This window comes from Athene noctua, chromosome 15, assembly GCF_965140245.1.
Source record: "Athene noctua chromosome 15, bAthNoc1.hap1.1, whole genome shotgun sequence".
NCBI lineage: Eukaryota > Metazoa > Chordata > Aves > Strigiformes > Strigidae > Athene > Athene noctua.
The window spans coordinates 2,769,869-2,786,394 of record NC_134051.1 but is presented as its reverse complement, the minus strand read 5'-3'; the positions used below and the strand labels follow the sequence as shown (position 1 = coordinate 2,786,394).

Sequence of the window (16,526 nt, the reverse complement as noted above, 5' to 3'; positions counted from 1 at the left end):
TAGTATGACTGAAATCAAAATGCATTGTTTATTTCACAATCTTCCTGACATGCCTTTGTGCCAGCAGTGTTGGGAGGCTTGGATATGCAGTCTGACTGAAAGCAGCTCCTTGCTAGTTTAGCTGCAGGAGAAGAAACTCCAAATACTGGGGTTCAGGTCCTGACAGCCAGTATTGCTTTCCATACACCTTTTCAAAATTATTTTTATTTCTGCCTTTTTAGCATCAAAAAACATTGTGTTAGAGATGTTAGATATTTAAGTAGCCTTATTTAATGACTTCTTCCTGTTGCATTTAGCACATTGAGTGTATAAAGAGACTGCTTAAATCCTGACAGATCATGCATGCTCTCCTCTGTAATGCTGTGGTGTCTTAAAGGATTCAGTATTTCACCGACTGATGGGGTGATGCTTTTGCAACAGAACCTCTGAGCCGGGTAGGCACCACAGTGTGACCCAAACAGTTTGCAGTACACGGTAACAGATAAAATGGAGTGTGAAAGCAGTATAATGTACAAGCAAGCTGATGTCTAGCAAGGATCACTTTAGTTATGTGGGTTTGTTTAGTGACAAGTTCAGTATGTGTGTTCACAGCCCATCCAGGTCTCAGAAAGGCTGCTGCTGTCTTGCTATGTAAGATGTCCAAATTGGCTGTCTAGGTCAACTGCAGTGAAATATCTTAGTGACTTAGCACAGATGCACCATAGAATACATTTTGGGGGGGTTCCTATATACTAAATTGTAATTACAGAGTGGAATATCCCCATCTGGAGCTCCCAAGTTGTTGTCATTATTCTAGCATCATCACAGGCTGGTTTTAAATAAAGCAGAATCTTAACTAAAATATTTGATGCTGGTACATAGCCTCTGCTTTCAGGTGTGAGCTCTAGAACCAGAAGAGCCCTTGCTGCAGGGAGAGCAGAGCGGTTTTGGTCAGTTGGAATCCCTCTGAAGCAGTAGTGATGGTGCAGCTGATCAGAGGTCTGTGCGGAGTAGCCAAAGAGATTGGAGTGGAGCTCTAAGTGCAACATCTGCAGGAGTGCTGGAGAAGAGGTTCCTGCAGTGGCCTGCTACCCACTGTGTCCTTGGATAGCTGCAGATGACACTGGGTAGAGTTTTGCAGCCTGTAGCCTGTATGCCCAGTGCTCAAAAGCTCCTTCAGAGCTGCTGTGACATAGATAATGACACAGTTTTCAGATACTGTCTGAAATGGTATTTCTGGTTGGCAGTGCCCTGAGATGGAGAGAGAATCTATGTGCAAGGGGGAGAATGTTTTAAAATAGCTATTCTTTGGTGTTCAATTCATGTCACATATGACATGAAATGTCCTGATAGTAATCTGAGCAGTAGTTAAGAAACAGATACTCCCCTACAAAACAGAATCTGCTCTCTCTGACAGGATTGTTAGGTCTATAGAACTTGCCTCTTGAGTGCAGACAAATCATCTTTGGATGTGGATGGTCTGTCTGCAGCCATGGCCTGTGCCAGGTATTTTAAAGGAGGCAGCTTCCCTTGTTGTTGCCAGTTTGTTGTGACTGTCAGAAGCTACTGGGTTAACATTTTTATGCACTTACAGAGTATCTAGTGTTGACTCAAGACATGCTTCAGTGTGACTTGATGGTTTGAAATCATGCTGTCAAGATACACTATAAATATCCCATCATCTTACTGCTGAGAAGAATTTGGCAACAAAAGTCTGAAAGTAACGATCTCTGTGTCAGCTGGGATGATTCTTCACAGCTGTATTCATGTGCTCTGTGCCCTGCCACCCCCACCTCCTGGTATTAAGCAGGTTGAGAGTGAGCAATAGTCAGGCCGAGCAAAGAGCTGACATTTCTCTTGAGATTATGGTGTGGGACATTTCCCCTCAAGCAACTAGAAAATGTTCGAGTGCTGTTTGCCACAGCTGTTGGAAGTGGATGGAAGAACTCCTTGCTCATTCCGAGTTCTGGAGAACTGCTGGCAACATCTGCACATCTGGTCTACTTAGTGTGTCTTGTGGGGATCGTACAAGTCTCTTTAGCTTTGCATTGCCTTTGCATAAGACTCCATTTACTGTGCAAGAATGGTTTAGGAGTGGATGGTGCTGGCATTGGAGAGGAGATTTACAGTAATTCAAAGAGGCTGTACAGGATAGACCTTGTTTTCTTTAATCACCTTCTCCAGCTGCAACATGGAGGCCTATTTCCTTGAAGGATGGGTTGTGTCTCAAGCTTAATACAGTCTAGTGCTGGAATGGATGAGCTCTAAAGTAAGCTATAGTTCAATGGCACTGCAGCTTAGCACAAGGAGGCACAACATACCAGGACGTATTGCCTTTATCTTATATTCTAGTAGTGACTAAAAGACCCTTCTCTCTTCTACTGAATGCGTAGGTGCAGAAGACAATAAGCTCTTGAGCAGGGACTAAGAGAGAGGTGAGAAAATGTACAACCATCATCAATTGTTACGTCTCAATCAGCATGGATTTCTTTTTTAAACTGCTAAGCATGGTGACCTGCCTAAGTTTGACCCTTGAATTATGGCAAATTTGTATAAATTCTCACAGAAGCTTCTGTCAAGGACAGATTGTCCTTCCAACTAGGCATTTCTTTGTAAGCCAGCCTTCTTGATTTTGGGGTGACTCACTGAGCAGTGAGTGTGTGATGTAATGCTCGATTGCTGTGTTTTGCTCTTTAAGGTGTTAGTCACCTGAGATGTCTGCTTCCTTGCCTTCCCATTGCGGTATATCTGTCTCTTTCCACAGTGGGCTACGGCAAATGTGTCCAACCAGCTAGCAATGATTCCTGGAAAAGGTGTTGCTTCCATAGCTATTTGTAAAAGCCAGTGTGTTGTGCTGTTTGTGACTTGAGCTGCTCCACCACCAAGTTTTTTCTCTCTGGTAAGCAGAGGGGAATACTTTAGCAGACTAACTTGAATTGGATATTTTTTTTCTCAGACATGGTCAGGCATGTTGGTAGTTTCCTGAGTTAGCATTGTGCAGCTGCAGTGCACGTCCTGGTTTGAGTAGGTTTGCTGTGTTACTCAGTTGTGCTGATATTGTAATAGACAGCTGCTGCTCCCTGAATTGTTTCTTTCACCAAAATCTGAAGAAATGAGGCAAATCAATGGCTGTAGTCCAGGGAGAGAGAACACTGGATCAATGTTTGCAGCCTGGGTACTGTGGTCCAATGGACTTCTCGATGGAAAAATCTTTTTTTCTTTCCAGCAAAAGTTGTGGTTTTCTTCAGGCCCCAAAGACTTTTTCTGCTATTCTGCAGATGCTCTGCACATCCTTAAAACAAAGGTCCCTTTTCCCTGACTTCAGTGCATTTCCACACCCCAAATATCCATATGATCCCTCCCTGCTCCCAGTTGTTCCATGTTTTATTTTGCACTGCTATGGTTAGCCAGAAGCAGGTATCTGTTCTAGTGATTACAGAGCAAATGGATTGTGTCTGGTGAATATGTATGTAGATTCTGTGGTTCCCTTCAGTAGTTAGACTAAGCAGCAGGAGGGACTGCAAGATGAAATGATTACTTTTTCCTAGAAGGCCATAATCTGAAAACACCTGAATTTGGAGGGATATTTATGTATTGTTAGAGCTGCTCAAAAGCTAGTCCAAAAGCATCCACTTCCTACATAAGTGATGAGGGGTCTTATCTTGCTCAGTTGAAGGCGTGATGATCTGGACCTCTTTAGCTCAAAACTTGGTATCATATCTCCTCATTTCCCATTCACCTGAACATAGATGTATATTTTCTTCCTATATCCTGGCAAACTGCATGTGGCTGCAACATGACCTCGAGGAACCTCATTAATTAAAACAAATTTAAACTCTGTTTGATCATGAAAGTTTGAAGTGTCCTTGTAACATATTCATATAATATTGACCATAAAAGTTTGTCTACATTGGGTGAATAACAGTTTAGCTCCTTCGTGTGTTCTACACATTATAATTTTTGCCAGTAGCTGAGCTTTTACACTCTTGTAGATTCCTCTCAGGTTCATCTTGGCATCATACAGGAGTCAGTCCATAGTTTGTTTTTTTTTCTATTACTGTGCTCTTGCTTCAATCTGAAACAGCACACTTCCATGATGCCACCGCTAAGGAAGCCCTAGTATAAATAAAAAACTAAACAAAGCAAAAAAACAAACCAACCAAACCAAAGACCTGATGGCCACGCAGCCACTTCAGAGCATTGCTTATCAAGTAGAAGATTAATGTTTTCCTGCCAACTGCTGTTCCAAAATAGCTCAGTATGTTTCTGCATGATTTCATGGACAGTGGCATTTAGCACGCAAGCTCTGTATATTTATTTGCTAAAGCATCTACATGCGGATAGGGAGAATCCAAACCAGTTTGCCTGTTTGCTGTGTATTAGTGGGAAGCTTGAAGAATCACCTCTCTTAGGTGACTGGTGTGGGGAGAAGGCCAGAACTGCTGCTCTGGGAGTTGGCAGCCCTAAGACTGAGATGATAACATTCCCTCTAGGATATTAAGGTATGAAACAAGATCATTTAACAAAAGCTGCCTCTTGTTGGAGCACGCTGGAACCACTCAGGACTCAGTAAACACTGAGCTGGAAGAAACTGCCAGGAGCCTCCATGTGAGCAGGAGAGTTTAAGTTTTGCGGTGTTTTGTTTCATGCAGTAATGCAGTGCTTGGATGTCCCTGTTGTTTTGGATTCCTAAGGCCTCTGGTATGTAATTGATTTCAAGGTCACTTACTAGAAGGGGGTGTTGAAACCTGCAGAGGAGAAACGGGAGTAGCTGTTACAAAAGATCCTGCCCTCCGGCCGTGTTCTCTGGATCCTACAGGAAACATCAGTGATATGGCTATTGTCAGTCTACAGGAGATTAAACTGAAGTGGGGAGCAGGAACAGGCTTGCCCTGTCAATGTAAGGCCTTGGTACTATTGAGATGAAGGACTCAGAGAGGACTCTGTGCTCCAGAGGGGAAAGGAATTAAGCAGGTGAAGTAGCGGGATTGTAGAGGAGGGTAACTTCCCCTTTTCTCTGTGGTTGTGAGGCTTTAGAATGTAACACTTTTGTTTTGACACTTGTATTCTTGTCTAACTTGTTCTTGTTGGGCATCTGGCAGACCTTCAGGGCCATCTCTTCTCACAGATGCATTTTTTGTACTGGTTATCTTGTATGTGACCAACAGTTAAGAACACTTAAGTGTGGCTTCCCTTTGTTACTTTCAACCCTTTTGACAAGCTGACTTTCATCTGTCACAGTGTTGGTCCCATAATTCATTTGGTCAACACAGATAAAATCATTCAGCCACATCGCCCAGGAGACTGCAGGGCAAGACCTTGGTCAAATCACTCTACTGATTTCATCGTCAGCCATATCACTGCTGATTAATTGTTGCTCGGTGAGTGTCATCATTTGTCAGCTTCTGTGGCACTAAGGGGTCATGGCTGGGATGCAGAGGTCACTGTGTAAGCAGCTTGAGGTAGTCTTGTCTGTGCTACTGTTGATGTGGGTTGTGTGGTGAGGCTGGAGAGCCCCCCTCTCCAGACCCAGTGGCTGCTTGGCCTTGCGTGTTCCTGCAGCACGTTTGCTGAGATGCTTTGGGACAGAGTCAGGTTGTGCCGGTGGCGCGTTCACACAAACACGTGCTGCAGCCTGGCACAAATTTTCCTCATCTTCCTTTCAGTGTGAAAGGAGGATCTGACACTACTGAAAACTTGAGTGTCTGTTACAACTTTCCTGCATGTTTTAAGTTTTCTTGGCTAAAAATTATGTTTCACTTGGAAAATAAATTTTAAAATTTACACTTCTAAAAAATTTTTTTAATTCCAACAGGCTGTCAGATGTATCTAAATGATTTTTTTTCTTAACACTTCAAATGCACCCAAGAACAATTGGTTATCTTTCCAAGTAAAATATCTTGGTGTTCAAACAGATCCCAAATCCCTCTGTCTTCACCCAGCTCTCTTGTGAAATTTAATATGTAATTTGTCTGAGGGAGATGAATGCAAAGATTTAAATGACACTTGTATGTTGTTCACATTATATATACAAAACCAACTAGCATTGCACTGGTTTTTGCAACAATTCTTTTGTAAGAAATCTAGTGAAAACCAGCTTGATTTAAGGAAAGACACTGGTGGGCCTGAACCACCATCTCCTGTGAAACAGTTATTTTGGGTATGAACAGAGCACATTAATTTGAACCTTTAAGAAAATAATGATTGTAAACTGTGTGGAGAGAGTTTGCTTGGTAAACCAGGTGTGTGCAGTGCTCTGGCCTGTCCTCCTGCAGCTTGGGGTTTTTCTTCGTCGGATCTGGTGTGAAGTCAATACTAGAGACTGTGCTGGAAGAGGAGCCCACGCTGGGATTTGGCGTGGCCTGCTGGCGTGCTTGGGCTGGCGGGTTTGCAGGAGGTGCACAGTGTGTTAGCTGGTTCTGCCTAGTGATGTTAATGTTGAGAGGGTTTAGAAGAAGGGAAGGAGTAGCTTCATTGAGCCACTCATTTTATATATATATATATATTTGATCCTGTTCGAGACAAGGTGGTTGTGTTAAAGCAGTATTGTGGGTATGCACTTAAGTGGCACAGTACTGCTGTTACTCCTGGGGAGTGAGGGGCACAGAAGGCAGAGACAAATCATAGTTCCTATATACCAGTCAGTGCAGAGTTACTGCAGCAAGGAGATGAAACAGCAAATGCAGCTGAAGTATTAAATCAAGCTCATATTAAGACCTCTGTGCCTTTCATTTGATTGGGGTACTCTGCTGTTCATCTTGCACGCTGAAGAATCATAGAGAAGAAGAAAATAACAGCTAGTCCTGGCGATGGCTTGAAAAAAAGTTAAAATGTTTCCATGTCTATGGGAAAGTTCTACTGTACTGCTGCATATAGATACTGATTTTGATAAGAGGATGCTGGGTGCAGAAGATGAGTTTCTCTCCTGATAGCTCAGACTCTTCAGTGATGAAAGATCAAGCATGTTAGCAGTACAACTTTACTGTGACTGCAGCGTGGTGCCTCAGCTGTCCTTCATATGATTTCAGGCATCTTTGGTTGCTGTATTTTTAGAGTTGTTGTGCAAAGAAGATTATCAAAGGACTTAATATTGTTGTGCGAAAGGGATTCTTTCTCAAATATGGAAATGTTCCACCTATTTAGATAATGGGTTCAGGCTGTTATTTTAGTTATATCACTAGTGCTCTGCATAGACATGTGCCTCTCTGCCTGGACCTTTCTTCATTCTCCAGACATTGTTTAGCTGGTCCAAAATAGGAATATTCTTCTGGCAAGGTGTTGTCTAGCCTCTGCATTAGCTGCTGTTTTCCAAATGGGATTAACTGGGGCAACCTTCTTTAGAGTAGGGTTTTCAGTTATGCTTTTTGCAAGTGTGTTAAGGGCACATCTAAGGAGTGGGATGGGACAAACAGTTGAAAAATAGTTGCTAAATATTCTGGTGTTCTGCTGGCCTACAAAGGTTCACAGCTTTCACTGTCTGAATGCTGAGACTCTGGTAACTAGGAATGGGTGGTGTAGGTGGCCTGGAGAGACTCTTGTATGTACTAGAATAGAAAAGATTAGTAAGGTAAAGAATTTGACCTCAAGATAGCACTAGGTGGTGATTTGGAGTCTGGAGGATTGGGAGAGGACAGGTGGAGACACAAGTAGGAAGTATTAACTTTACCTGAGAAGATTAATGTGCTGGCAGCTGCAGACGTTAGAGAGCAGGCAATAAGTGATGCACCCCTTACGCTCTGTGTGACCCTTGAGGAACGTGCAGTATGCCAGGGGTGGTTAGCTGGGAGTGTTCTGCAGCAGTGCCTGACATACATCCATGAACTCCCATCATAACAAATTAATCTTCTTAAAACTGTGAGAGTGCTTTTGTTGCATGGACCCAGGTGAATTGATGTTGGAAACAGTCACTTGCCATGGTAAGTTTTATATTTTTCTGAACCGGTTTAGATTTTCTTGTGATCAGGAGTGAAAAGCACAGGTAGAAGCCTCACAGATATGGGAAAAGCTCTCAAAGAAATGTGTCAAAGCAAGCAGAACATAACTCAGCGACTTGAAGAGGATGATTTAAAGACCTGTGCACTTTGTTTACAGCCAGAACTCTAGCTGGTAGTCTGCTTGCACTTTCCTTCTGATTCTAGAGCAATACGATACTCTGAAATAACTTCTGCTCTGTTCAGAGGCCTAGGAGCAGGAGATATGGAACTTGTCCTTAAGTGCCTGAGCTATTTTAAGATCAGGTATTACTCACAGCACCAGGGTACATATGTGCGGGGCAACCAGCCTTCAAACTGCTGTGGTAACAGAGAATGCAGCCACCCTGAGTGTGCCAGTGGTGCTGTGTGTATGCTGACAACTGAGTTGATCTCGATCATTATCACATTAATATTTTCTTTTGTGGTAGATAAAAATAGAAATACTGATGAGAGAATTATGTGCTGTTTTTGTTGTGTCTTACAGAAAACAGGAAGGTGGCAGCAGTTCATAGAGGTTAGGCTTAGCTGTGGAATGATAGCAAAAAAAAAATTTTATGACCCAAATGATACAGCTCTGAGTGCAGTGGAAAAATAGCACAGGTTCTCCTCCTGTCACAGCTGTAGCTGAATCCTGGGCTGCTTGTGCAGCTTGTGCTTGTGTTGCTTCAAATACATGTTTACAATAGCATCACAACATGCAAGGTATTTTTCTGAAATCAAAGGAAAACATTCCATTCTGCAAAGATCTTGAAATTTAATGAAAGATGAAGTTGGGGAAAGAGGAGCAACAGAAGGTACCATTTATGCAAGATAACTTTGTTTGCTGCAGGTGCCATGGAAAGCTGGATTTTTGCTAGAGCTGGTAAAGAAGCTTTGGACAAAAGGCTTTTCAGAGGGATGTGGTTAATTAAAACAAGGAAGATTTCAGAACCAGCACAGAATTGTTTCAGAAATGGATAAATCAAGGCAAAATGAGTAGCCAGTAATTGGTGGTCTTACCCTTGACAGACTAGGGCAACTAGAACTGTTTAACACATCAAATTTTAAGGCACAGGACTATTAAATATTTTAAAATAGCTTCTTCATATACAGGCAATATGCCTAACTTGAATTTTATTATCTCTAGATCAAGTCTTTAGCAGAATTCAGTGGAGCTGTGCTTGCTTTTGCTAGGTAAAGATTCAGTTCCTGACATTCAAGTTGTTATCCTAGTACTCTTCCTAGTAGTCTTTAACAGGCTTCTGTTTCTAATTCATGTGTGAAAGACAAGTTGTCTTAAGACATGCTTAGCTTGATGACTGAAATGAGTGGATGCTGGCTTTGTTCATAACTATTTTGCTTTAGCTTCAACCCCTGCATTGGTTCCCCTTCTCTCAGAGGTGAAGGGCCTCTGTTTTGTTGGACTCTTCCTGTAAGGGAATTAATTAATTCAGAATGAGTTAAAGTTGATCTAGCCAGAAGCTGAAGCTTGCTTTGTTTTCACTTCCAGGCATATGAGAAGCGCTTTCCTACATGTCCAGAGATTCCAGTCTTCCTGGGGAGTGAAATCCTGCATGAATCCAGGAGTGATGATGGAGCTATACATATCATTGAGCGGAGCTGCAAACTCAATGTGGATGCTCCTAGGCTGCTGAAGAAGGCAAGTGGAACCTAGGGGACAAGGAGTCCTGGGTGTTGTTAGCTGGTTCAGATAGATAAAGGCTCCTAAAGTTACTCTTTCTCACTATCTTTTTTTCCCCCCCCTTCCTGGTTCTTTATCCTTCTCAGATTGCAGGGGTAGAGTATGTTTTCTTCATCCAGAAAAACACAGTGAACTGGAAAGAGCGAACTCTCCGCATTGAAGCCCACAATGAGACTTTTGCCAACCGTGTTGTTGTCCTTGAGACATGTAGCTACTCAGTAAGTGCTCTGTTTCTATTTGTCTGTGAAGGAATGTCATGCATGAAATGTATGGGGTGAAATTGATTGAATGAATTTGAACACTGGACGGTAGCGTGCTATGATTAGATACTGTTGGACTGGAAATGCGGTTGGGTCTTAGGGTGCAGACTTTTTCCAGTGCTTTTGTAGGGCTTGAGAAAGTTTTTTACATTGATTGTGATCTCTGATTGGAGTGTTAGGCCCCAGGATGAGAATAGAAAACATGGATGGTGCTCCATCAGCTGCTGACGTTACCTGAGTTTATTTTTGGTTACAATTCAAGGTAAAAGCATCTGGATCCAGGGTGTATATTTAGATATGTATATTTAAAAAGAAATGCTTAACATTTCTTATGATGAGGGCCAGAGGAAAATCTGGCAATTAATTTGGCCCACAAATAAGTGATTTTAGCACCTTGTCATAATCTTCATGCTTTAAATATTTGGAGAAAGGTCTCAAACCTTATTTGTGGCCTGGGGTGTCTTTGTGGCAGTATCTTCAGCAACAGCATGCTACTTTGTTGTAGTTGTGCTATTAGGGCTCAGTCACTATTAAATAGCTTCATCTGTTTCTGGAAGCAGATACTGCTTTTTGTTCCCTAAACAAAAGTCCAGATCCTGTTACTTACCTGCCCTTTTGGCAATTGGACAACTGCTCAGCTTCTCCTTGGGAGTAAGCAAACTCTAAGTAGCTTCTGCTTCAAGCAAGACAGAGTCGAAAAGCTATTACCATTTTGGATAGTGAGGGGATTTCCTGTGCCAGAGATCACTAGGTGGTTACGTGGGGCTTCCTAAAAACTACAGTAAATCAAACTTCCATCATTGTGAAAGGCGCTGATAACAGTTCTGAAACGTTCTCAGGTCAAACGTTGTTGCACTTGCTGATTTGGGCTGTGCTGCCTTCGGCTGCTGTCCTCCGGAAGGAAACATCAGCAGCTGGGCTTTGCGGGGAGCGCTCTTCCTGGAACAGGGCGGGAGCTCGCGCTCTGCATCCTCAAGATGGTTCCCTGCTCTATTTTTACCAGTTTCCTTTTCCCTGCCAGAGTGCACCGGAAACGGGTTTATTTTCATCTTTCCTTTTCTGCAGTGTTCTCTGAAGCAGCTTGGAGAAATATGATCCTGCTCTTGCAGTAACTTAATATCTCCCTGGGGCAATTTGTGTCCTTTATAGAGCTTGTATCTTTGTGTGTGGGCTGGAATTTTTTTCTTTCATGTCAGTTTGTGAACAGCAGCACCTACAGAGAAAAGGCAGAGGGTTAGGTTTAAAAGATTATATAGGTTTTTACCATATAGAGAGTAACTGGAGGGGAAATGGCTGGAAAGGAAAGATGTATATTGAGTTGACAGTGGGAAGACTCCCCACTCTGCCATGTCTCCTGTGTTTTGGAGGGAAGACTGACGTTAGTGGCTGAGTTTACTATCCAGAACTAGAAACACTTTGCATTTATCTTCCTTTGAAGATGTAGGGAGTTTTAATTGCATGTTCCTAGAGGCCATCCCTATCTTTCCATAAGGAGATCTTGACATGATGGTTTCAAGTGGGCAGCCTCACTACTATTTTAGTGCAACTTTTGCTATGAACATTATTGTTTAGGTCTGCTTGGGTAGAGATGGGTTTTAATCTTGACTTCCTTGTGCATGTGGGGAATGCTGGATAAACCACAAACGTCCATATGTCCAGTTCATGATGTGTTTCCACTACTCTGGGAGCATTAATCTGACTGTTAAATATGGGTCTGTCAGTGTCTCATAAGAAGGCTCTTCTGCCCCCGCCCTCTGTAGCTCTGGAGATTAAATAATCACTTTGGTTCCAGGGGCAAGAGCCCTGCCATATTGTGAACTGTCTGCTACCATCCAGCCCTACCTGTGTGTATCTTTGGGCTTAGGTTCACCCTGAGAACGAAGAGTGGACTTGCTTTGAACAGTCTGCATCTCTTGACATCAAGTCATTTTTTGGCTTTGAAAGCACAGTGGAGAAAATTGCCATGAAGCAGTACACATCAAACATCAAGCGGGTAAGATGGGTTTCCCTTTGTGCCATAAAAAACAAAATCAAATGCCTGCTCTCAGTGTGCCTCTATTTTCTTTTTTATAAAGTAGATCCAGTTTTATACCCTTACTTATGTCTCTGAAATCACTCAGCAGGGGCAAACGAAGAAAAAACTCAGTGTGCAATGAGCAGAAGAACAATCTGCTCACTGGAATGTGTCTGCACAGGGAAGGGAGCAGGCTGTACCAGAGGAGGATTGCAGTGGATGCTGTGGGTGCCAGGCTCCTCAAACACTGAGGACACTGTTCTCATGCGGGAAAAGAAAGTTCTGGGTAAAAATCAGCACCCTGTCTCTCTAGTAGCTTGAGCAGAGGCACTTTCTTTTGGTGGCCTTTTCCCCTGGGCAGCTAACTGATGGTTTGGGAGCAGGAGAACGGGATGAAAGCATTATAAGGGTAGAAGTATCCTTAGCATTGGAATTTGCCTGGCCAATATTGTGATTCACCATTTGTATGGTGCGTTCATACTGAAATTTTCCCAGCAGGGTCATGCAGATGGAAGGAGATAACTATTTCTCTTCTGTTTATCTCTGACAGCGTTAGTCATCTGTCCTGAGGAAAACTCTTCTGCACCTTGTTGGTTCTGGGAATATAGGATTGGTTTTTTCCTAATAAGAGTTTTCCCGTTCAGGGCAAGGAAGTGATTGAGCACTATCTGAAGGAGTTGATTTCCCAAGGGATCACATTCATCCCCCGCTGGACACCTCCCCCAGTGTGTGGACAGAAGGATGAGCAAACTCCAGCTGGTGGACACGATGCTGATGACATACCACTGGAGTCGGGGGCTCCTGGAACTACCAAAGAGCAAACTGGCAGCTCCTGCCCTCCAGCAGAAGCTGTCAGCCCTGATGGTATGTGATGTCCAGGCAGTAGCAGCTGCTGGCAATCTAAATGCCTCGAGTAGCACTGACTAATGAGTTTATTTTTATTTTTTTGGCATGAAGTTTTTCTTCTGGATTGTGGGTGGGGAGGAGGGAAAGTTATTTTCTTTCTTCAAGAAAAACACAAACAATGGAACTTTTTTCCCCAAAACTGAAAAGACAAGAAAAACTGTGCAGGCAGTATGTTTTTGTTCAAGCTCAGAAAAAAAATTGGTTTTGATCTGACCTTTAAGGTATTTAATACCTTAAATTGGAGAAACTTAAAGGTTTCTCTAACTGAATTATAATGAAATTTTTTGGCTGTTTCAAAATTAATGTTCTTGGGGATTGGTTGGATGGATTTTTTTCCCCTATATCAGGCCAAGACATACTTGCAGAATGCTGCCTAATGCATTTTTCACACAAAATGCCGGAATTGGACTTATCTTTTTGTGTGCTGATCTGATGATATCTTCTAGACTAAATAAAATTCTTTTCCTAACAAAAAGAAATCGGAGGGACCTTTTAATTTAGAGCTGTGGTATTAGAAACAGGAGTTGTCATTCCTCAGACAGAACTTATCTTGCAGAGTGTATCTAGGGAAAAAGCTTGGAATTTGGAACCATCAGTGGTTCTGGTCTTATCAGACCTTCTCTAGTGGCTTGTCTGTATTGGAATCCATCTGAAAAAATGATTAAAATCCATAACTGACTATAAGAAATGTTCATGTGCTTTGGGATTAAAGTGAATTGAGGAGTGGCAGACCACATCTAGTAGAAGAGGAGAGCAGCTCTTCTTGTTCTGCTTATATTCACATTTAGGAAGTGATGAGCTTCCCTGGGACTGCTCCCCAGCTTGCTAGCTCTGTGGATTCAGTGGGGTGTAGCACTTAGCAAATATAATTTCTGTGTTATCGGTCAGCAACAGTGTATCCTGTGGGTGTCTAGGCTTTATTCTGTAGTTAATGGTATCTGCTGGGAAAAAAAAAAACTTACCTGATGAAGAGCTAGCTCAGAGGTGGTCCTCCCAGCCCTCCTTCCCGTGTGCCTGCATGCCTCCAGCACAGCTACTGGCCCGTGCTGCTCCCCTTTGGGTACCACATTCTCCTTACTGGTATCTGCACATACAAGCCTCGGATGGCACATCTGCTTCTCTCTGTGAATGCTGGCAGTCTCAAACCCCTTGTCCTTTGTCTCTGATCTGGAGGGGCCTTGAGCTGCTGGTATGCACAGGACTTCTCCTCATGCCAAAAATTTCCCTTGCTGTCAGAAGTGATAGTGTTATTCTCCCTTCCTTTCTGGTGTCTGTAAGCAGAACAACATTTCAGTTTTCAGATTTTTAGCTTCTTGTCATTGGAATTGTGTGAGAGATCTTTAGGACACCAGGGGATTTAAGTGCCCAGGTCTTGGAGTGGTTAATGAGATGAGTGCCAAAGCTCACGATATTTAATTTAAAGCTCCTGCTGGAGCAGTTCAGGGTTGAATGAAATATTAGTGTTCTGAGACAGAGTGATCCAGCTTTGATACCTTAGATGCTGTCTGTGTCTTCATGCCCTAATCACCATAAGAATATCACTCGCTTCCCTCAGGTAGCTAAAATGAGGGCTTCTCCGCTCTTCCACTGCAAATCATAAGTAACCTTACGTATAGAAATAACTGTACATCTCTTTGCCAAGTCTCCACTGAATTGGTTTTTTTTTTATTTCCTCCAGCTGACAAATTGGATGCTGATTACATTGAGCGATATCTGGGCCAGCTGACTCCCATGCAAGAGAGTTGCTTGATCCGCCTTCGCCAGTGGCTCCAAGAAACGCACAAAGGCAAGGTGGGTAGGTGAGGCAGAGCGCCCCTCTTTGCAAGCCTGAACAGTTGTTCTCACAGCTTGTGTGCTTCAGCCCTCCCAAAAACCCCAGGGTCATGGACAATTTGTGTGTTGAGACTGTGGGGAGGTGTGGCTGGAGCAGTCTGGAAGAAAAGGATCTGGAGGTTCTAATTCGCAAGCAGCTGAACAGGAGCCAGCAGTGTGCCTGGGTGGCCAAGAAAGCCAGTGGCATCCCGGCTTGTGTTAGAAATAGTGTGACCAGCAGAAGCAGGGAGGTGACAGCCCCCCTGTGCTCTGCACTGGTGAGGCCACACTTGGAGTGTTGTGTCCAGTTTTGGGCACCTCAGTATGAGAGAGAGAGATCTCGAGGGGCTGGAGCAAGTGCAGAGGAGGGCAACGAGGCTGGGGAAGGGCCTGGAGAATCAATCCTGTGAGGAGAGATTGAAGGAGCTGGGAGTGTTCAGTGTGAGGAGGAGGAGGCTGAGGGGAGACCTCATCACTCTCTGCAGCTCCTGAAAGGACATTGCAGAGAGGTTGGTGCTGGTCTCTTCTCACAGGGAATAGCTGTGAATAGAACAAGAGGGAACAGCTTTAAACTGTAACAGGGGAGGTTCAGACTGACCATTAGGAAAAAATGTTTCCCAGAAAGGGTGGCTGGAGAGTGGAATAGGCTGCCCAGGGAGGGGGTGGAGTCCCCATCCCTGGATGTGTTTAAGGGCCGTTTGGATGAGCTGTTGGGGGATGTGGGGTAGGGGAGAACTTGTAAAGTGGGGCTGATAGTTGGGCTCGATGATCCCAAGGGTCTTTTCCCACCTGAATGATTCTGTGACCTGCTTTGGCGAGGTTAGGTAAAAGGCCAGGCGTGGAGAATGGCCTATGTGACCTTGCAGCAGGATCCAGTAGTGTCAGACTGCACAGGCACTGCAGTTCAGTGCTGGCAGTATTGAAAAGGCCACTCCATGGTCCCCAGGGCTAGAGCTTTTGCTATGTATTTAGGGTAGGCATTGACCGGGGCTCGGTGGCCCAGACTGGCCTGTCTGGACAGGTTGTGTTTCCCAAAAGCTGCAGGGTGGGGTGGGGGAAAGAATTAGCTTCCCCTGTCTCTGGGCAATGCCGCTCAGCAGAGAAGCAGTTGGTGGCACCGAGCTCTCGGCTCCTGCATGTCAGCTGTGTGCTCTGTGTGTTATATCAGGCAGGTTGTGTACAGCCAAGGGCTGAAATCTTCTGAGGAGAATTCATTCTGTTCTTGTTTTAATCTCCTTTATCAAAATGTACTATTTCAGAACCACACAGGATTCAGGAAGTGGAGACAGTCTCGCCTTATGGTGTGAGGTACATTGTGTAAGCCTCTAAAATAGAGGAGCTGAGGGCACTAGACTGGGGTGAGTACAGATGGAGTTGGCCAGCTAGTATAGATAGAAACATTTTTCCCTGAAAAGCACCACAGGTACTGTGGGCTAGATATAATTTCTGCTCTGCTGTAACGTTCAGCAGCTGCTTGGATTCCTCCTGGCTGAAGGGGAGTCTCTATATCAGGACAAGAGGATAAGTGGTATGTGGCTGAGAAAAGAAAAGATCTAGGGCAGCTTGAATGCCTCGAGGGTTCTAACTCAGGATTTCCTGATGGAGAGAGATTGGGTGGGAAGGAAGGACAGACCAAGGATAACAATGGGCAAAGTAATTGGGTGGGCTGAGTAGAGAGTGCTTAGGAAGAGGGGAAAACAGGAGAAAGATGGAGCAAGTGATCCCCCTTGAAAACAGCATACAGCTAGGTAAGGTTTCAATAGTCACAGTTTTGACTTAGAAGGTCATACAGAATGAGTTAGGAGGTACTCATGGGCTTTGGAAGATTTAAATATTTTTTTTCTGCTTTTAACTGGCCTTTCCAAAAGAGGCTACTGTCTGCAAGGAGCTTTGCCAGTAAT

General features: G+C 43.7%; 1 protein-coding gene across 7 annotated transcripts in view; it reads left to right on the top strand.

Annotated features, from left to right (window-relative positions):
• Nucleotides 1-16,526, top strand: part of SEC14L5 (SEC14 like lipid binding 5) — a 42,553-nt gene that overhangs the window by 16,247 nt on the left and 9,780 nt on the right. For 6 of the 7 annotated variants that reach the window (XM_074919447.1, XM_074919443.1, XM_074919442.1 and 3 more), the window contains 5 exons: nt 9,442-9,591; nt 9,720-9,851; nt 11,758-11,886; nt 12,552-12,771; nt 14,492-14,604. In XM_074919447.1, the coding sequence (XP_074775548.1) occupies nt 9,442-9,591; nt 9,720-9,851; nt 11,758-11,886; nt 12,552-12,771; nt 14,492-14,604 (744 nt within the window). Of the gene's footprint in view, nt 1-7,749; nt 7,896-9,441; nt 9,592-9,719; nt 9,852-11,757; nt 11,887-12,551; nt 12,772-14,491; nt 14,605-16,526 lie in introns of those variants that run through there. The other variant, XM_074919448.1, reaches the window with a different exon arrangement.